Source organism: Malania oleifera, chromosome 13, assembly GCF_029873635.1.
Source record: "Malania oleifera isolate guangnan ecotype guangnan chromosome 13, ASM2987363v1, whole genome shotgun sequence".
Classification (NCBI taxonomy): domain Eukaryota; kingdom Viridiplantae; phylum Streptophyta; class Magnoliopsida; order Santalales; family Ximeniaceae; genus Malania; species Malania oleifera.
In genome coordinates, this window is record NC_080429.1 from 434390 (window position 1) to 456979 (window position 22590).

Below are 22590 nucleotides of genomic sequence, written 5' to 3' on the forward strand. Positions count from 1 at the left end.
AGGTGACTCAATATTTAAGGGAAAAGTAATGAAGGCTAATTTAAGGACAATTGATTAGACTTGGAGATCATGCATTGGTGAAGTAGATAACATTCGTGGAAAGGGTGTTTTGGGGATGCCCAAGTACCTTTCCCTCGTATAACCGTACTCCCAAACTAAAATCTTACTTGGGAAAAACCATACTAGTTTTGCAACCTATATTTTTATTTATGATAAAAGAAGATATATTAGGATCTTGTATGTACAATCATAGCGAGGATACTAAATTCTCAAAATAAAAGGAAAAAAACAAAAGCAAAAAAGAGAAAAATAGAAAAAATTAGAAACAAAAACAAAAAATAAAAACTGCTATAATCAGCCCAGAAAACCCCTCTTTCCCATCATAGTTCACCGAACACTTCAGCTTAGCTAATTCCCTCAGACCCTTCTTCACCTTAGATTTACCAGAGTCAAGCCTAACTTCATTCCTCCTTGACTAGACAACATGAGGCCCAAGTCATCCAACAAACTCTAAGTTTCAAGGTCCTTCCCAGAAATTTTTGGAACTGGAATACGCATTTATTGCAAGGGTTGCAACCTATGTTTGACTTAGGATTTAATAAATTTGTAGTCAAAAACCACATCTAGGTAAAATAAAAGGTAGATAAACCTTAATCTCATACATCAAGCAACTTCATTCAATTCAAAAAGTTAGATAAAACCTAATCTCACACATATTTGTCTTGCCACCTATCAACTGGCTGATCCCCAATCCGCATGTGTTGACAAACAACAAGGCGTCCTTGGGCCACAAGGCTCCCTGCTTTGCAAGGGTAGGGGAGGATAGTCACAGCTTACGCAACTTTACCCCTACTTTTATATATGCAGAGAGATTGTTCCCTTGGACTCAAAAGCATGACCAACCGGTCACAAAGGAGCAACCTTATCGTTGATCCAAGGCCCACCCTCATTTATTGCAATAAATATAAAATTAACAAAACCCCCCATAAACATAAAGACTCCAACATCCTTAGACTCCTTCAAATCTGAAGAGTTAAAATCCAAAATTCAACCAAACCACAAAAACTATAATAACAAGAATATGTAGGTTCTTACTTTTGAAAGATGGACTTTCTCAGGGAGCACCAAAGGTAATCTCGATGAACAGACCTGCAAAATTAAGTATCACCGAGGCAATTTAACAAACTCAAGACTAGATAGGAAATTTTTCTGATCAAACATTGAATGAATCTTCTTACTTGAGGTTCAATATGCTTCCTAACAATTTCTTCCTCAGCAACTTGTACATCATTAGCACTCCCTACATTAATATAAAAAAGAACATATAATACATATAAATAGAACATATAGTAAAATATAAATAAATATATCATATAAAAACTGTATTTGTCAAATCAAGAATCAAAATTCCAGTTTTTGGAATCAAGAATCAAGAATCCAATCAAACTGTAAGACTTATTACAAATTTCCAAAATCAATTCTAAATGACATGCATATAAAATATATATATATATATATATATATATATATCTAAAAATAATATCTTATCAAGAAGAAAGAATAATTACAAGAAGGAGCATAAGTAATCCTCAAAGATACAAAACAAAATAAAATAAATCAAACAGCATAGCCAACCAATCACGCTGTAAATCAGAAAACAAAATCCTTTGAAACACCCAGCTGCAAAAACCCACAAGGAGGCCAAATACTGCATCCTATCCCAAATCATAGCTAGGGCTGCAAATGAGCTAAGCCATTCACAAGCCACCCGGTGCTCAGCTCAATAATTGCTCATTCATTAGGATAAATGAGCCAAGCTCAAGCTTAGATTTTGAGGTCAAAAATTAAACAACTCGAGCTTGAGCTTGACAATACTCAGCTTGCTATGCTCGCAAGCTAGCTCATTTAACAAGCTTGCAACTTTGATTGTTTAAAACCTCAAGTAAAAGGCTTGTTTAATAGGGCTTAGAAGTTAACTGATGAAGTATGTTCATTAACTTTTTAGTATATCGGATAAAAAATAGACTAATCTATTTGCTTGTTGAGAGGCTATTAACTTATATATTTGATTTAGAGTTTATTTTAAATTGTCGTTATTTTACACATATATTTAAAAGCTTTTTCTCTTTAATCATCACTAAGCACATAATTTATTTATTTTTAAAAAAAATTTTAATGGCACAGGAAAGAAAAACACAAGACATTGACCTCCCCCTGAGATTTCAAAATTTCAAGGACCTTTGTTGAGATTTCAAGAATTCTAGGGACCTCCCCTAAGGTTTTCCAATAAAATACAAACTTCCCCTTAAATTTTGCAAAAAGACAAGTATTTTAAGGGAAAGTTTATATCTTCTTATAGCAACTCTCAGGGAAGGTCTATGGCATTTTTTAAACCTAAGAAGAGGTCAATGGAATTCTTGAAACCTCAAAGGTGGTCCTTGTCTTTTTTCCAAACCTCAAGAGAGGTGAGTGTCTGCCTTTAAAATATTAATGTTATGTTTTAAATGAACAAAATCATTTGTTCGTTTATATTAATGAATAATTTTAGATTGAATTTTAAAGTACATTAATATATAATCAAAATTTTAACAAGATAGTCTTGTCTTGTTTAAACTTTTTGAAGCTCGATGAATAAATGAGCTGAGCATGAACAAGGCTGAGCTCAAATCGTTCAATTAACGAGCTCAGCTCAAGCTCGGTTTTAAAGGCTTGTTTATTAAACAAACCAAGCTTCAACATGCTATCAGCTTGGCTTGACTTGATTAAGCCCAAAATACAAGCATGCCATTCCAAAAAGAAAAACCACAAAACTGCAAAAATTGCACAGTTCCACAAGGCTGAAGCATCCTTGCCCTTTCCAAAACCTGAAAAACGGATAGCCAACAAATCATTCACCAGCTCCGGACAACCAATTCTCTCCAAATAAACCAAAAAGGCAGTTCTAAATCCTCCAAGAAAAGGAGCAATGCACAAAAAGGTGAGAAGCAGATTCTGATTTTTGAAAACAAAAGGAACAAACAAAGACCTCCCACTCTGCAATAGATAGTTAGTGTTAACTCAATTCAGAACAACCAACCAAATAAAATCCTTAATCTTAGAGGGGACTTGAGCCTTCCAAATGGATCTATGAAATGGGAAAGACCAGCCCTCAATTATACCACTCATTTTCATAGGAGTGTTCGATTTGTCCCTCTACAAGGGAACATAATTGTCCACTTCCATCTCTTTTCTTTTTTTTCATTATATGTTTCCATTTAAGGGTGGGTCTTGGATCAATGGTAAGGTTGCTCCTTTGTGACAGGTTGTTTATAGGTTCGAGTCCAAGGAAACAGCCTCTCTAAATAAAAGTAGGGGTAAGGCTGCGTACACTGTGACGAACCTCCCTTTACCCTCGCAAAGCGGGGAACCTTATGGCCTGGGGACACCCTTTTATGTTTCCATTTAAGCTTCTTGCTAAAATACAGTCTCTACACCATTGTTGTCTGTCAATAAGAACTACATCCTCACCCTTTCCTTTATCTGGAAATTGAGATGTTCTATGCACAGATACTTCTTTGTCCCTCGCAGAGCTATTATCCGGACAAGACTCAGAATCCGATGATACTGTCCATACTGATGTTACCTGCTCATTAGGCAAATTCTGACAATAAGCAATCCAAAGAGTAATGGAAAAAAATAGTTTCTTATAAAAGTATTACTATCTGATACATGTGCCAAATATATATCAAGCTTCAGAATATTTTATGACATTTAAGCTATAGCTAGGAAACAAATACTGAGGGCTTTACTGGCAAGAGAACAAAATTAGAAGCTGGAGAGTCATTGCGAGAGGATGCCCTGACTATAATATGATAATTGCATGGTGCATGGACTGGTGTAAAAGAGTTGAAGACTCACTCACGTTAAAAGCACCTTATGTAGCCTTCCTCTTCTTCTTTTTTTTTCTTGCCAAAAATTGTACTAGTCTTAGACAAAGAAAGAAAGGGCACAACAAAAAACGGAAAAAGAAACAAGAACAAGAAGCGCTCCTTTTACAAAAGGAAAACGGCTATGAAAACAAGGAAGAAGCAAGACCAACCAATCCCACCATACGTCTTCCAAAGACACATGTCGAAAGAATCCATTAGCTGAAACCCAGGGCAACGCAAGAAACACCAATCTGCTCCAAGGAAAATTAATAGAAGTAGCCGCATCTTTCAAAATTACGGCATTCCTCTCCAGCCACACACACCAAAAAATCACCATAACAGTGCTCTTCCAGAAAGCTTTCATCTCCTTCCCCTCACCAAACCTCCTAAACTTAATAATACCAAAAACCGTCGAAGTGAAAGCACGGACCCAGTTCTCTACAGAAATACTAAATAACTTATCCCAAAGAGCCAAAGTGAGAGGAGGGTGTAAAAACAAATGACAAGTCTTGCTACTCCTAAAAAAGCAAAAGAATACAAATGTCAGGTGACACAACATTATTAGGTCTTACCTTTTGAAGCAAGTCATTGGTATTGATTTTCTCAAGGATTGCAGTCCATGTAATTGTGGAAAATATTTTCCATTTCCAATCTTTAATTTTCCAAATAATTATAAAAATTCCAATTTATTTAAGTTTTTCCAGATTCATATAAAATGTAGAAAATAAAAAGGGGGGTGTTTAGTACAATTTAGTTTCTAAATTTTTCACAATTCATATTAAAAAGGTAGAAAATAGAGGGTCTGTTTAGTAGTGCAAAATACATTTATATTTTTATTTCTATATTTTAAAATAGTTACAAAAAAGACAAATTATTTTTCAATTTTCCAAAAATTATGTAAGACAGTGTTTTTGAGCGCGGATTTTGGGACTTGGATTTGGATTTGGATTTGTGTGGATTTGGACGAAACTCATGCAATTTTATACTATATTTTGTCTCAGTCCACAAAAATTCAAATCCAAGAGCAAAATTCATGCTTCCAAACACAAGGTAAGAAATCAGAAATCTAGAAAACAATAAAAAGATGTTTTCCAACTTCCCAATATAAATCTAGAAAATTGGTAATTAAGGAGGTATTTTTATTATTTGAAAAAATAGAAATTGGAAATAAAACTATTTTCACAAACAAATAGTGTAAAACTTTTTTCTATAGTTTTTCATTTTTTTTATTATACAAACGTTGCAAATTGAAAATTTAGCTAACCTTTTGTAATTCTTTTGGAAAACTAAAAAAATGAAATATGAAAATTATTTTCTGCAACTAAACGCACCCTTAGCTTTCCAGACCATAGAATAACAGGAAAAAGGAACGCCAATAGGATGACAAATCAAATAAGAAAAGAAATACTGACACGACAATTCCCTAGAAGAATCTAAAGCTCCAAACTCTTTCATCTCCCCAAAAGGTCAAAGAATCAAGCACATTAAGCAATAGGGCCAACTCAATCATCTCTCTCTCTTAGTTAGGTTCCTCGCCAAATGGAAATCCCAAGAATGCCCTTTCCTTTGCAAAAGGAGGAAGGTAGAACTAGAACTTTCATGAAGAGTGGATAACCAAGAACAACACAAATACGCAAGAGCCAAAGCATTTCCCCAACCCAATGACCTCCTCAAAATATATTCTCTCCCCCATTGCCAACTTTGTCCTATACATTAGGAAAGAAAGATTGATAAATCTAAAACATAGATTTCAAAGGACTCAAATAAGTGGTATTAACTCCCATTTTAGCATTCCACCTATTTTGTAGAAAACCAAATTTATAGTGAAATAAATTATGCCAAAGAGACTTAAGTTCTAATGGAACAACTTCCCCACGAAGGATATGAGTTTTAGACTCCAAATTACCTAGACCCAAACCTCCCTCCATTCTAAATCTACTTACAGTCACAGTCAACCAACCAACAAGATGGTTTCTACCCTCTCCCCAACTCCAGACAACCAAAAATCCCTCAACTTCTCCAATCTCCACACCACTTACTAAAATTTTAAAAAGGGAAATATAATACAACACAATGGAAGACAAATAAGCATGTATAAGAGTACTATGACCCTTAAATGTAAAACCCTCCTTTCCACCTATCCAACCTCCTAGCAACTCTCTCAAAAACTGGGTCCCAAAATGAGTCAGCAGCAAGATTACCTCCCATGAGGACACCTCAATAGGTAATTGGTGAATTCATAATGGCACAACTTGCAAACATACCAAAAGGACTTGGATCAATGCCTAACCCACAACACACTTTTAGAAAAGTTAACTCTTAAGCACGACACTTCTCAAACACCCACAAAATGGTTAGCACACTAGAGAAACAGTCCATATCCTTTGAAAGAAATACAATGATATCATTTGCAAATTGGGGTTGCGATATGGATAAATATTCATAACCTACCTCAGCCCCTTTCACTAAACCTCTAACACCCGATCAATCATCCTACTCAAGGCACCTACCACAATAGTAAAAAGAAAAGGGGAAAGAGAATCTACGAAGACTTTTCCATCCATCACCTCATCCAAGAAAAACAAAGAAAGACATCCTAAACCTTTTCCATCCATCACCTTATCCAAGAAACACCCCAAGTATAATGTTCGTAAGCTTTTCCAAAATCCAATTTCAAAACTATACCTCTCTTTCTATTCAAACTACATCTTCTATCTCTGCATTCACAATCAATGCTGCATTTAGAATCTGTCTGTCTCCAAAAAAGCACTTTGATAACATCCTGCATGTGAGGATCAGACCGTAGATGTTGTTTAGTACTCGGAAGATGAGGATGAGCCAGTAGACGATTTTAATGAGGGTGATAAACAAAGAAAGGAAAACCGGGAGCATAAGAAATCCTCCCTTTACAACAATAACAGAAAATTACACCAGGATATCATCATACTTTTAAAAGCTAAGTCAATGACGTAGAGCCAACCAGTTCCGCTGCAGGTCTCCCAGAGAAACATGACAAAAACAGCCATTAGCCAACACCCACAGAGATGCAAGATAAACCATTCTACTAGAAGCCAAATTATTAGTTATGGCCACCCCTTTGAAAATTCTGGAATTTCTCTCCAACCCAACATACCAAATAACAGCCATAATAGTGCAATGACACAAGGCTTTCCAATCCTTCCCTTTTCCAAAGCCTCTAAACGTGATAGAGCAAAGGCTTCAAAGTGGAGGGACAAATCCAGTCTTCCCCACATGTACCAAATAATTTATTCCAAACAGCCCAAGTAAAGGGGCAATGAAGAAACAAGTGTGAGCAAGTCTCCTCAATACTCAAATAAAGGACACAAACATCCAATGATAGGGCCTTGTTAGGCCTTCTCTTCTAAAGCACATCATTAGTAGTAGTTCTATCAAGTACCACAGTCCAAATAAAAGCTTTTATTTTTTAGGGAGCTTTAGGTTTCCAAATCAAAAAGTACAAACCAAAAGGAACCTCATTAGGGTTTCCAAGCAAATAAGAGAAAAATAATATTTACACAAGAAATCCCAAGAAGGACCTAAACTCCAAACCCTTTTATCATTCCTCAAACAAACGTGAAATGAATCAAGCAAACTGGTTAAAAGAGCCAACTCATCAATCTCTCTATCATTGAGATTTCTCCTGAAATGGAAATTCCAAGAGAGACTATCCCCTTGCAAAAGAAAAGAACAAAATCCCCTTGCAAAAGAAAATGAAAAAAAAAAAACCAGAAATAGGGGTATCATGAAGAATAGAGACTCGATAAAAATGGGGAAAAGCAAAAGCTAATGGCATCTCCCTAATCCAAAGGTCCTCCCAAAAACGAATTTGCTCCCCATTACCCACCATGTACTGGATTTTAGGAAAGGAATAATCATAAATCTGACATATAAACTTCTAGGGACTCGCACGAGTAACATTAACTCCAACTTTAGCATCCCACCCATTCTGTGGTAGACCAAATTTATTGCAAATTACCTTATATTGAAGAGAATTAGATTCTAAATGAAAGTGCTATAACCATTTCCCCACCAAAGAAATGTTTTTGGACACCAAATTACCAAGACTCAAACCGCCCCCCCCCCCCCCCTCCCCTTTTAGACCTATGCTGTCTCCCAACCTATAAGGTGATCTCTTTTACTCTCTCCCCCACTTGAGTGACTTCATTAATTTCTAAAGCCTCACCCCACTCTCACAAGAATTATTAAAAAAAAAAAAAGATAATAAAACCGAATGGAAGATAGACACGAATGGGTAAGAGTAATCCAACTTCCTGAGGTGAAGAACGCTTTTTTCAACCCGTCCAGTCTCCTAGCCACTCTCTCAAAAACAAGATCCCAAAAAGAACATGGATGTGGCCCATGTCCTGTTACAACATCCATGGTTATATGATCTTGATGTCAACAACAAGGAAACTACTCATGCTTTTGTGACACAAATGGGCGTAGAACAGGAAAAAAAAAATTCACAAATAAAAGCTGAAATTTCAATAGTGTTTAGCCACCTTTCTTGATTCAAATAACTATTGGATTCTCAAAATAATAAGGAGATTACTTCTATTTCTAGACACAATAAAGAAATAGGGCAATTATTAGGAACAACAGCAAGTTAGCCCTTTTGTCAATACCTATTTTAGCACTGTTTCAGAACAATAACAGCAGCTTGTTGCTTGCCTCTCGCAACTTTAGCATCAATGGAAACAATGGTAGACAATGCAGATTCGAATGCTCAAAACAATCCTCCAAATCTTCAAACCCTAGCTAGCCTAGAGCTGATCTCTGGAGTGAATATTCTCAAAGATAAATGCCAAAAAACCCACGGGAAAAGTGGCTGAGGACTCCATTTATACTGTGGGTAAGGCTTCCACGAGAAACCAAGTCCTATTTTGCACATGACCCCCTCTTGAAACCATTTATCTTCTAAAGCCCCACAAAAAATAATTCCCATCAGAAAATACCCCTGAATATTACAAAATAACCCCCCAAAGCTAATTTGACCAAAATAAACATCAAAATTCTGAAATTAGAAAAATAAAGCTAGCACCCATAAATAACAATACTTGACATAAAACAGGAAAATAAATTAAGATTGAAGAATTGCATCACTTTGGGTACAAAGACAAAAACATCATGACCCTTACTAGACCCACATCCAATCATAAGTTTAGGAACAATCCAACTTGGGTGTTATGCACATTTAGAAGATCTTTCACTACGCCACAACTTAAATGTTATGCACATTTAGAATAAGATTCTGAGAATGTGATTGGGGCATTAAGACGAAGGAAAATGCAAATGCTCGCCTGGATATGGAGGAAATGGGAATACGACCTGAGTTGCACCTCATTCATGATGGGGGCAAGCTTCTCATGCCATCAGCATGTTACATATTGTCGAAAGATGAAAAAATTACTTTCTTTGAATGGTTGAAATTAGTAAAGTTCCCTGATAGATATGCATCTAACATATCTCGATGCATAAGTACAAAGGAAGGTAAGATGTTTGGAATGAAAATCCATGACTGTCATGTCCTTCTTCAAAGGGTTCTACCAGTTTTACTTTGTGGATACTTGACTGACGATGTTCGCTTAACGTTGATTTGAGCTAGGAATCTTTTTTAGGGAGTTTCAAAAAAATTGAAATTAAATGTACTTCGCCGTTTAGAGAAAGACATTGTAATCATACTATGTAAGCTTAAGAAAATATTTTCACCAACATTCTTCGATGTTATGGTCCACCTAACCGTCCATTTACCAAAGGAGGTCATAATTGCAGGACCAGTGCAATATCGCTGGATGTATACAACTGACAGGTAATTTTTACGATGCAACAATTTCCACATGATTTCCTTGCTCTATTCTCAAACGTCGTAATTTTATGTAAAATGCACAAGATCTTGTCACTTTAAAGAACTATGTGCGCAATAAGGCACAACCATAAGGCTCAATCATTGAGCCATACTTTGATAGTGAATGTCTTAAATTTTGCTCAATATATCTACATGATATTGACACAAGATTCACTTGTGATGAGCGAAATGCAGACATCAATGGTAATGATGAAGACAAAGAACCCATAAGCTCCATAATTCGAGCAAATGTTTGATCATTGGGCAGACTGGGTATATGATTTCATTGATATGGAGGACCTGGCAAATGCACGTTTTGACGTGCTCAATAATTGTGATGAAGTTGTTCCATATATCGAGAACGTGGTTTCTTAATCCATACTTTGCATTGTATATTGCATATGTACTTAGTTGCCATAAACATATACTGTTGTTGCATCCAATGAACATAAAGTTGAACTTGAGAAAGAAAATGAAAGAAATGTTGAAGAAAGACATAAGAAAGAATTTTTCAAGTGGTTTGGGACACATGTAAATAACAACTTTCTTGTGAATTTGATAATAATTAAAGTTTCTTTAATTGTTAACTCATCTAAACTTAGTTTTACCATATGAAAGTCATATATTATAATATAGAACATACGGTAAGTAAAATTTGTACGCATTGGCATGAGGCCCCCGACCAACAAGTTAACCATATTACACTGGTTGCATTGTTAATGGCTTAAGGTTTTATACGAAGTCTCTTGAGCTGCATAGAAGAACCCAAAATAGAGGTGTTGCCGTGATAGGCACAGACGAAGATGAGGATATTGACTATTTTGGTATCTTAAATGACATTATTGAGCTAAACTATGGAACCAATAGACTCGGCTACTTGTTCAAATGTGACTGGTAGGATATTAGCAATAAGAAGAGTAAGATAAACACAGATACCTACTTTACTAGTGTCAATTTTAATAGTACATGGTATCAAGATGACCCTTTTGTGCTAGCAACGCAAGCCGAACAAGCATTTTATCTTAAAGACACAAAACTGAAGGGTGATTGGCATGTGGTACAAAAAATTATGCTCAGAAGTTTGTATGATATAACATTAGTCAAAAATGGGGAGAAGAATGTAATCGAGGATGCTTTCCAACAAGTTGAGTCATCTGTCAGTGCAGCAATTCAATCTAATTCCAATGAGGCCTCACTTGGTAACAATGATGTTGATGAGGAAGAAGCTAATCCTATACCATTGAATAGGGTTGGTGCCACAGCAGAGCAAGTAGGGACTAATCAAATTCAAATTGATGATGTACATGTTGATTTCATCAACAATGATGATACTAATGTAGAAGATGAAACAATGGTGGATTACAGTACTAAGGAGGAAGAGATATTAGAAAGTGATAATGATATAGATATAGAGGATTTGTAATCATTTCATGCATGCTATCATACTACAGTTCATAGGTACGCATTTATGTTGTCATATTACATTTCATATATTTGATATGTATAAATAACTGAAAATAAGTTCACTATAATTCCATTTAATATGCATTTATCTAATTTAGTGTTATCTATAATGCAAACATGGTACCAAAAGGTCTTAGACGCATGAGGTGTACGCTGATCGACGCTACAACTCAGGACAATGATGCGGTGACAATACAGCCAAAGGCAACACATGCCAAGGGGTCACCATCGGTTGGGGAGACCCAGGGTGATTTGCCCACCCACACCAGTAGCGTCAGTAAGATTATGATTCAATACTTTTTTAATAAATTGATTATTTTAGATACGTATGTATATATTACTAATCCTCAAAATCTATTTTTAGCATTGACCTCATCAGAAACAAGGTGAAGACATGGTGCAGTGAAAAACACCATGCTCCGAAAGCATTTGCAAATGACGAGACAATCAAATTGAGATCTCGGTCGACTACACGACACTGATGGATGATTGGTGTCAGACTTGGGTACGTGAGGTCAACATTATATGCCGAAAATTTGCTCTAGTTACATGCTAAACCTGGCCACAAGTGACTAAGGAGCAGAGATTGGTGAGCTTTCCAACAAGTTGCATTAATTTTAATATACATTATTTATTTACTCTCTAACGTTCTATATGTATTTCATACTTAGGAGTCCTTTGATAATGACATTTTCACCAACCCTCACGTTAAAAAAGCAGTGAACATGAACTTATGTGCTCAGTTTAAGAGCTACCGGCATAACATGCACAAATATTTCAAGAAGATGGGAGAGCTGAACGACACTCGTTTGATAAGATTTCACATGAAGTTTGGGAGCTAGTGTATCGACATTTTCGTGATCCTCACTACCAAGTGATGTGTTTAAATTAGTAGTACTTTTTGGTATCGATATTATGTTTTCACTGCCATGCATTAAAACTGATGTGGATTATGAACTCATTAAATGTATTCTATAGAAAATATGTCGAATAAATGTTGAAAACCGAAGCAGATTAGATGCGACGCATTGTGGTGGGTCAAGGTTATTCGTGCATCATCGAGAGGTAATTTCTATAAAACGAGCATAATATTACATTATAAATTTTCTATTTACACATGCAAAGTTATTAATATATAAGGTTTGATATGATAATGTAGCAAGATCCAAGCATTGGACAACCAGAGAACAGGTCCAGTTTGTATCAGAGAACACATCAGAGGAAGTCAAGGGAGTGGTGTTAGGGTACTCAAACCAAACATGTTAGTATATTATAGTTGTAGTTATTTAGTTTGTTATTGAATTCAACTAGTTTATAGCATTGTTATTTAATCATTTTCTAATTTTTTTCTAAATGAAAATAGGAAAGGATGGTCTAGATGAGGGATGCTGACGTTCTTAAGGATAGTCAGCAACCCACAAATGATGAGATCAGCGATCAGGTTCTTGGGCATCGACTAGGCAGGTATGTAAAATGTCTTGGGGGTGGATACATAGCCCCAGCATCAGCATCAATAGATCATTCTGCATGTCGTGCTGAGATTGAGGAAGTGTGTTGGAAGGCAACAAATCATGAGAGTAATATGACGCAGCAGCTGCAGGAGGTAGTCCAAAGCAACTAGGTAATATTGCGATAGCTTGAAGCCATGATGCGCTAGAAAGCAGAGATTGATGAAATGCTCCGCCAACATCAAAGAGATGTTGCAGGTGGCTCCTCCTCTCCTCACTGATGTGGAGGTTATGGAAGACTAGTATGCATTTTTTAAATTAAATATTACTTCTTTTGCATTGTCTTCTGCATTGTGTATAAGTGCATGTCTGTTCATGCATGCATGGTTTTGTGTGACTATGGTAGTATGTGCATACATGTGTCTATGTCCATGCATGTGAGAGTGTGCTTAGAAGCATAAATAGTCTACCATGTGGGTGTGCACGTGGTTTGCTTGAGAGTCACTTAGGCATATTGAAGCTTGGCACATTGAAGCTATTTTAATTTTAGTGGGGTCAGTTCCGACACGTCTGTGACATTGAAGTGGATGTGTCGGAGCTAACGGCACCCAAAAACTGCTCTCCAATTAAAAATTAGACGCTTAGAAACAAACTGAGTTTCATAGGTTAGGTACTTAGTTGATTTTGGAACTCTGGTGTCCAAATCGGGTATATAAGGTCCAAACTGAGTGGGATCAGTTCTGACAAGTCTGTGACATTGAAGTGGACATGCTGGAGCTAACGGTAACCAAAAACGGCTCTCCAATTGAAAATTAGATGCTTATAAGCAAACTGAGTTTAATAACTTAGATACTTAAAAGGAATTTGGAACTCAGGTGTCCAAATCGGGCATACGAGATCCAAACTGAGTGGGGTCAGTTCCAACACGTCTGTGACATTGAAGTGGACGTGTCAGAGCTGACAGTACCCCAAAAATGCTCTCTAGTTAAAAATTAGATGCTTAGAAGCAAACTGAGTTTCATAACTTCGATACTTAGTTGATTTTGGAACTCGGGTGTCCAAATCAGACATACGAGGTCCAAACGGAGTGGAATCAGTTCCGACACATCTGTAACATTGAAGTTGACGTGTTGGAGCTTACGGTAAGCAAAAATAGCTCTCCAGTTGAAAAACGCTTAGAAGCAAATTGAGTTTCATAACTTAGGTACTTAGTTGATTTCGAAACTCAGGTGTCCAAATCAGGCATATGAGGTCCAAACTGAGTGGAGTTAGTTCTGACACGTCCGCGACATTGAAGTGGACGTGTCGGAGCTGACGGTAGCCAAAAACTGCTCTCCGGTGAAAATTAAACGCTTAGAAGTAAACTGAGTTTCATAACTTATATACTTAAAGGAATTCGAAACTCAGGTGTCCAAATCAGGCATATGAGGTCCAAAGTGAGTGGGGTAAGTTCTTACATGTCCATGACATTGAAGTGAACGTTTCGGAGCTGACGGTACCAAAAAACTACTCTCAAGTTAAAAATTAGACGCTTAGAAACAAACTGATTTCATAACTTAGGTACTTAGTTGATTTCGGAACTCAAGTGTCCAAATCGGGCATACGAGGTCCAAATTGAGTGGGGTCAGTTCCAACACGTCCATGACATTGAAGTGGACATGCCAGAGCTCACGGTACCCAAAAACTGCTCTCTAGTTGAAAATTAGACGCTTAGAAACAAGTTGAGTTTCATAACTTAGATACTTAAAGATGGACACTAAGAATTCATCCTGGTTTTAAAGATAGACACTTAAAATCAAAGTTAGATACTTAAAACTGTATCATTTGTTCATTAAATAAGTAGAAATCATTCTTGCTATCAAATAATTTCTACTTATATTATTCTAAAATTTTAGACTAATTTTTTCTATAAATATTATTTTTTAGGGTTTGCGATCTGTCGAATGATGATGAGGATGACAACAACGACCATAATGATGATGATGCACACCATTTTTTTTGTATTTTTTTATGTAGAAAGACCATGTATATGATATTTATGTACATTATAACACTTTTTATGTATATATTTTTCATTTTCTTAACAATTACAACAATGGACCAATAATTATGGTTGAATATGGTGGGTGATAAAATGTAATAACAGGGTTTTCATAGGAATACCTGATCTTTAAAAAAAAATATTTAAATTGTATGAAACTCTTAGTGACGGTTCTAAAACCGTCACTAAAAGTCTATCAATAAAAGTCGTATAATAGTGATGGTTTCAAAAATGTCACTACAAAACAAACTGATAGTTACGGTTTAAGAACTGTCACTAAAAGTCCAACAATAGTGACGAATTTATATCCGTCACTAATAGTAGGTTTTGAGAGACGATTTTTAGTTCAAAAATAGTGTTAGTTTTAGTGATGGTACCTTTAGTGACAGCCTATATCCGTCACTCAATTATTAGTGACGGCTCCGAAATCGTCAATAAAACTGACCTAACAGCTTGATAATATAGTTTAGAGAAGGAATCAGAGCAAGACAGAGGTTAAAAAAAAAAAGGTGGCCAAAAATTCACTCACGCGCTAGCGCATAGGGTCGGCCTTGTCGGCATTTGGCCGGCACGTGGGGACGCATGGGGGCTCCTCCAGTGATGGAGTTTTGTGGGGTGAATCATCAAGGGGATCTATTTATGGGTGTATGGTTGGTTTTGTGAAAAAATAAGGGGTGGAGGTGAATCTAGGAAGTACAACCGCAAGATGGTGCTTTCTGGCTCCAACTAAGGAGAGTAGGGTTTAGTTTGGATCACACTCTGATACCATATTGAGTAATTCGGTAAAATGGACGACCTAAACTCAATGATAGGTCTCCCCCTCTATTTATAATATATGTAAGTACAATGGGAATGACCATAATACCCTTGCTAACTCATACATATTACTGACAAAACTCTAACAAATAATAATAATAATAATAATAATACTAAAAGACTAAATAACCTTAACAAAAACAAAATTCAAAAAAAAAAAAACACACGCGCGCGCACACACAAAATTCAGAATAGAAGATTCCTCAAATCTCTCTAAATATCAGGAAAACTAGCTCCCTTAAAGCAATTGAACCCAAAACACCATTTTTTTAACTTCTTGGCAAAATACCTCTCAAGCCACTAACGTAACTACCTCCACCATCAATCTATTCAACAGCTTCCTCTATAAATAGTTGTTTGTAAGTTAGTAATCTCGACACCAATATCTCAGAATGCCCCCTCATCAAATTCTCTAAATCAAATTCCAACTCCTTGATAAAATATTTCCTCCTCCTCCCACATGCCACCCTATGGAAAATGCAAGAATTGCAATCTCCCTCCTTGACTATTTCACCTTCACTTTCTAACACCAACGCATGTCCTCACTCAATAAAAGCACCTACAACTCATTGCAAAGGGTAGATCTCCTTCCCCTTGCTTTCTCATCAGACAATCCCCGCTCCTCGAGCCTATCCAACCAATTTTTGTCTCCTCAATATTCCCAAAGAACTCTTTTTTCCATTGTTTCAACTTCACCTTGGCATACTTCAGTCTTTTCATCAATTTAAAACCCTCCCATGCCTAAACATGACACTCACCCTCACTATTCTTTTGCACACTCTCAAAAGGACAGATGTGTCACCCACTTGTTCTCGAAACAGAAGAGGATGGATTCCCATTAAGTGGTGTTGGGATCAAGAAGCAAATTGCAATGGTCAAAGGAAGGTCTAGGAAGGATTACCTACACTAGAAGTGGAAAAGTGTCTTCCCACATGTTAGGAAACATGAATTTGACAATAACAAAGGAAGCATGTTTATCTCCATATGCCAACCATGTAAAATAGCATTGCTAAAAAGAATGTCCCTAAGCCCACTACCCCAATTTTTTTAAAATCAAACCTCCTTATACTTGCAGAGATCCTCAACCCAATAATTTTTTTCTAGAGTTTCGAACAACATTGAAATCCCCCACCACCACCCAATGTGGACTGCATAGGCCAAAAACACCTACTAACTCATCAAAGAAAAAGCTCTTGAGGATGAATTCGGACCATAAATTGTCCACCACTCCCCAAAGCCTCTAACTCTAACAAGACCAACAAAGAGAAAGACCCCTCAAGACAATCCTGAATTGAGGCCACTTTTTTATCCCAAGTCACATTTTCACCTAGGCTCCCCAAAAGAAGGTAAAGCCAGCCAAACGTTCCTAGAGTCCCAAATGCTTCTAAGAAGAAAAATTCCAACTTTTCTCAACTTGGTCTACTAAAGAGAGAAAATGTCAAGGCTAACCTTACTTACTAAGTCCTTTACCACTCTCCTCTTACCCCTCCCCTGGGCCCCTAACATTTCAAGAAAGAAGCTTCATTTTAAACTGCCAAGGACCCTAATGACTTGCCTCTTTTGTCATAGTTAGCAAACGAAACAGGCTTTATCCAATTCCCCACTCAATTTCTTAGCCCTTTTACTATCACCAGATCCCTCTATCCTCAACCTAACTCTCTCTCCTCTAGAGTTCACCAAATTTAGATCGAGCTTGTCCAAGAGGTCCTAAGCCGCCTAGTTATCTCTCTCATCATCTAAAAAGTCCACAATTTTGGAAGATTCCTCTTCAATTCACTCCTTATGACTCAAAGTGCTCATGAGATGCTAAAATTAGGAAGGAATTGGGGGCACAAGGAAATTATCAATTTATGGTTGATCCTAACCTTACTTACTAAGTCCTTTACCACTCTCCTCTAACCCCATCCCTTGGGCCCCTAACATTTCAAGAAAGAAGCTTCATTTTACACTGCCAAGGACCCTAATGACTTGCCTCTTTTGTCATAGTTAGCAAACGAAACAAGCTTATCCAATTCCCCACTCAATTTCTTAGCCCTTTTACTATCACCAGATCCCTCTATCCTCAACCTAACTCTCTCTCCTCTAGAGTTCACCAAATTTAGATCGAGCTTGTCCAAGAGGTCCTAAGCCGCCTAGTTATCTCTCTCATCATCTAAAAAGTCCACAATTTTGGAAGATTCCTCTTCAATTCACTCCTTATGACTTAAAGTGCTCATGAGATGCTAAAATTAGGGAGGAATTGGGGGTACAAGGAAATTATTAATTTATGGTTGATCCGCAAGTTGGGTTCCCAAAGTAGTTTGGCTAAGATCTTCTCGATTCTGAACCTCATATGGGACTATACCTCTCATAGTAGCATTATCACAATCCTTGTCAAACTCCAAAGTCCCTACAAAATATCTTTCTTGATATGTTCCCACGTTTGCCTCTGAGACCACTCCTTTTGAACACAAATGCTCGATTAGGAGCACTTTGATTTCAATAGAGTGCAAACCAAGAGTATCATTGACATCCTCTTCAAAGCTAGCATCAAACTCTACCCCTCCAAGTCAACTATCTACTTCCCTTTGTTTAGTGGATTGAAAACCCTTTGCTCCCAAATTCAATTTTACCTTCATATAGATTTCAAAAAGTCTTTACAAAGTCACTTCTAGTAGCTCTACATTTCCATTCCGCATAGACCCTCTTTCTTGCTTGTACAAGCCCTAGTTTCTTCCTCGACTCTAAAGGACTCTAGAGGATTGGGCTTACGCAGCCCCCTCACGAGCAACTCTTTCTGTAACTTCATTGGGCTTTGACATGAGCCTCTACCCACTCGTGTTTTCCTTTCCTTGGTAAAGGTACTTCATATTTGGCCCATCATACAAATTGCAGTGGGCTGTCCTAAGCTTGGGCTCGAAGCTACCTAGGTTAAACTTTGTTGGGCTCGAATTAAAACCCAAAATTAAAAACATAAGTTTGTCACTCATTTCGAAACCCCTTGCAGAAGACTTTGTCTTGGTTTATGTTTTTGAGGTTTCTCCCTTCCTAGCCACGCTCACTGGATGTCCTCCATTGCCAACAAAGCGAAGGCGTGATTCTTGAAAAACACTAACCATTCATCAGGCTCAAGAGCTTTGTGCATGTTCGAGGAGCTATAATTAAGGCATCGCAACTCATGATGGTTCCATTCCCTTTGAAACTTCCCACACCTCCTTCCAACCTAACGCTTCCTCTCTGCCTGGTAGACAAACCAATTGAATAGTCCCTTTATGCAATATTATCTCCATCACAATGAATCAGCCATAGTTATTAGCTCACAACCAAAGCATAACGATGTGATCGAGTGAAGTTTTTGCCCTCAAAGTTTTTCCAAAAAAAAAAAGGAATAAGCATAATTTGTCACCAACCATCGTAGTTCCTCCCGTGGGAGGGAGATGAAGAATCAGCATCATTTAGTTACTTATGTGATGCACCATGATCTTCTCTCCCTTGAAGATTAATCATTTCCTTCTGATCGAGATTATGTTCTCTACTAGTCACCCATGGTTGCTCAGAATCCTTCCTTAAGAAGGTTATGTATATGTTTGTTTCAACACTAGTTGCATTTGAAGAGGGTTAGGTATTGAAATCCTTCTACATGTTTGCATATATTTGGTTGAGTTCCAACTCTATAAGGTAAGCATCTTGAAGTCTTTAGGAATGCAAGATGTGGTATTCAAAACACCTTTCTACCTTAACCGTGTATTCCCATTTAATCCATCTATTTCACTTACAGTAATAATAAATGAATCTCTCCTCCCCCACACACCATTATCTGATTGCATGTCCAAGGTTTCACTTCCATGAAGATTGTTTTCCAAAGAATATCTTTTGACATTATGCATACCATTCATCACCATAAAAGAGGTAAGACACAAGTAAGCGAGAGAAAGAGAGAGAGAGTTGAAGGGGTTTGACCCCCCCCCCCTATTTCAATGTTCGAGTCATCTCAAAAGCAAGGCGTCAAAAAATTATTTAGCCAAAACTGACTAGAAATTAAAATAGTAATTTTTTTTCTCAAAAAGCTTTATAACACCTTGGTCATTTTTCTTTTTTTTTGTTACAGCAAAAAAAAAATTTCATTAAAAAGAAAAGAAAATTTACAAGAGAGAGAATGAGACATCTCCTAAAAAAGCTCTCGAACAAACCAAAAAAAAACAACAACGCCCTTGTCAATGTTTCATCAAAGATGCATATTCTTAGGCTTTAGACAAAGTCTAGACTAGATCAACCCTTTTTATTTTAAAAGAAGAAGAAGAAGAAATATTAAGAGAAAGAAATTATAACCTAAACGAGTATATGAAATCCTCAAAAAAGAAAAAATAAATATACTTAGCAAAAAAAATTAACTAAAATTCTCCAATTCCCTCTTTCCCTTCTTCGCATTAGTTTTACCACCATCTACCCAAATTGTGTTCCCTCCACACAATCAAACATCCGTAAACCCAATTTATCCATCAAAAGCTAAGCTTCAAGATCCTTCCCAGAAATATCCTCTACGAGAGTGGGCAAAATTCATCATTACCCATTTGCTTTTTGCTTTTTATCATCATTTTCAAAAATGTAATCCCCTATATCGCCAATTACCTATGACTCATCTTAACTTGATACAAACATTTTTTGGCAACTTCAAAACCATGAAATTAAGCCAAATAAAGAGAGGAATTTTAATTTAAAGCCACAAAAACATATAATTAAATTCTAAATCAATAAGATAATTTTAATTTTCGAATGAGTGCCCTACTAAACATTGTGTGTTGACTTAACAAAGGTAGCAACAACAACAACAAGCAGCCTTAAGTCCCACTAGGTCGGGTGTGCTACATGAATCATTCTCTACCAAATTCACATGATCGAGGGCATTTTCAACAGCTAGCTTACGAGCTATTGAATCCTTCTTCACTATCTCATTTCATGTTATTTTAGGTCTACCCCTATCCCTTCAAATACCAGTAAAAATAACTAGCTCACTCCTGATAGGTGCACTGCTTGGCCTGCATTTCAAATGTCCAAACCATCTAAACAACCCCTCCCTTATCTTATCTTCTATAGATGTTATGCGTAACTTATGGCAAATATGTTGATTCCATAATTTATCCTTCAATGTTCTACCACGCATCCACCTTAAAGATTTGCATTTCGATAACTTTTACTTCTTGGATATGTTGTTTCTTAGTTGCTAACATTTTGATCCATAGAGCACGGCTGGTCTTATAGCCATCTTATAGAACTTTCCTTTTTAATTAGCACACATATAACTAAGAGTATAAAGTAGAGTTTACATGTATCATTGACATAGATATTAGCAATTAGTCCACAAACTAAATATTTTTGAGCATTTTACATACTTTTTCAATAAATACGTGCTTCCCCTTCATCAAGCATACACCTTGCCCCTTGGCCAAGACCCCAAGTGCCCTTTGTGCTAAAGTGTTTCTTGCACCTTCAACTCATTTAGTCAAAAATTGAAAGGTAACTCTCTGAAGTTTACTGCAAACTAATAATCATTTTGTTTTATTAAGCAAAGCAAACTTCATTGTTGCCGAGATGAAAATGCTTAGATGGATGAGTGGTATAACATTGAAAGATAAATTAAGGAATGAACATATTCGTGGTAAGCTAGGTGTAGCTCCTATAGAAGATAAGATAAGGGAGGGGCAACTCAGATGGTATGAAAACTTGCAACGTAGGCCTTATAGTGCACCTGTGAGGAAGGGTGACTTGGATACTGTGGGGGGCAGTAGAAAGAGTAGGGATAGACTTAAAATAACTTGGAAGGAGATAGTGAGTAAGGATTTAATATCCTTGAATCTATCAAAAGAAATGGTTCATGATCGCATAAATTGGCGGAAAATGATTCATATAGCCGACCCCACTTAATGGGACTGAGGCTTGGTTTTGTTGTTGTTGTTGTAAGCAAAGAAAACTTCATAAAAGACATCAAGGAATTGCCACCCAAATATAAACAACGGAAATCACCCACACTGCAAGGTGTCAAAAAAGTCAAGAATTACAACAGTGTCAATCAAAAACAGTCCACCATGCGAACTAGTGTCAATAGCAAACCATTGGTCTTTGCTAACATGTGAGAGCATAGGCAATCCTCTGAAAGCTGTCTTATTTCTTTCTCTCCGCACAAAAAAAAAAAATGCAAGGGGAGTGAGCAACAAAGCTTCCTCCTTTCCTTCCTTGAGTATATACTTTTCCAACCCCATAACTACCTTCCACTGTTCTGGTATTAACCTACTCTGCTGCCTGATCAGAGAAGTGGCCAAGTTCCGAAAGTTTCTGGTCCAAGACTAGTACGAGAGGATGCAATCAATAGATACTGGCATACTGCAAACTATTTAACATTAACCAACACTGCATCTTGTTCACTTCCACCTCATGCACCTTGGTTATTTCCTTCTCAGCTTGGAATACATCAAAGAGTTCTCCCTCAAGTTCTCTAGGCTCTTCCCACTTTCTATTTTCTTTCACACGGGACCCACATGGAGGCTGCCCTCAAGCTACACTAACCTCACTCCTCTATCCCAACAGTAAGATCTATATCAACACCTACAAATGCATCTCTAAGGAAGAAATTCCTATTTGCATTTATTTCTTTTGGGGTTGATTTTCATATGTTTCCTATCTCTGTCATGGCTCCTTGTACGGAAAGAATCTTCCTCCTTTTCTTTAATTAATATTGTTGTTCATGTAATCATGTTTCACATGAGAGGGGGGAGAACTGGAGAAAAAGATAAGAGATCTGAATGAGAAACTTCATATGCAAAGTTTAAAATGCCACCCACAGTACAGGTGGGGTGGGGAGGGGTGTGGAATGAAAGATCTCAATAAGAAGCTTCTTACAGGCTTGATACGCTTTCTAAATGTTTCTTCCCCTGTAATTTTCGCATCTCTCCCATTCCCTGCATTATTCATAAGGACAGATGAAATAGTCATAAGAGAAATATATTTTTAAAGACTGCTTTTTAAGACTAAAAAACAAAAAATCCATAAGAACAGCATCAAAATCTAGCACAA

The 22590-nt window shown here is 36.9% G+C and overlaps 1 protein-coding gene across 12 annotated transcripts in view; it reads right to left on the reverse strand.

Annotated features, from left to right (window-relative positions):
- The window catches only part of LOC131146096 (DNA-binding protein BIN4), a 42356-nt gene that overhangs the window by 16464 nt on the left and 3302 nt on the right, over positions 1 to 22590 (reverse strand). For 8 of the 12 annotated variants that reach the window (XM_058095401.1, XM_058095400.1, XM_058095402.1 and 5 more), the window contains 4 exons: positions 22417 to 22475; positions 3508 to 3622; positions 1239 to 1300; positions 1096 to 1149 (listed from right to left, as the gene is read on the reverse strand). In XM_058095401.1, coding sequence (XP_057951384.1) covers positions 1096 to 1149; positions 1239 to 1300; positions 3508 to 3622; positions 22417 to 22475 — 290 coding nt within the window. The remainder of the gene's footprint in view (positions 1 to 1095; positions 1150 to 1238; positions 1301 to 3507; positions 3623 to 22416; positions 22476 to 22590) is intronic. The other 4 variants (XM_058095409.1, XM_058095407.1, XM_058095405.1 and 1 more) reach the window with 1 other exon arrangement.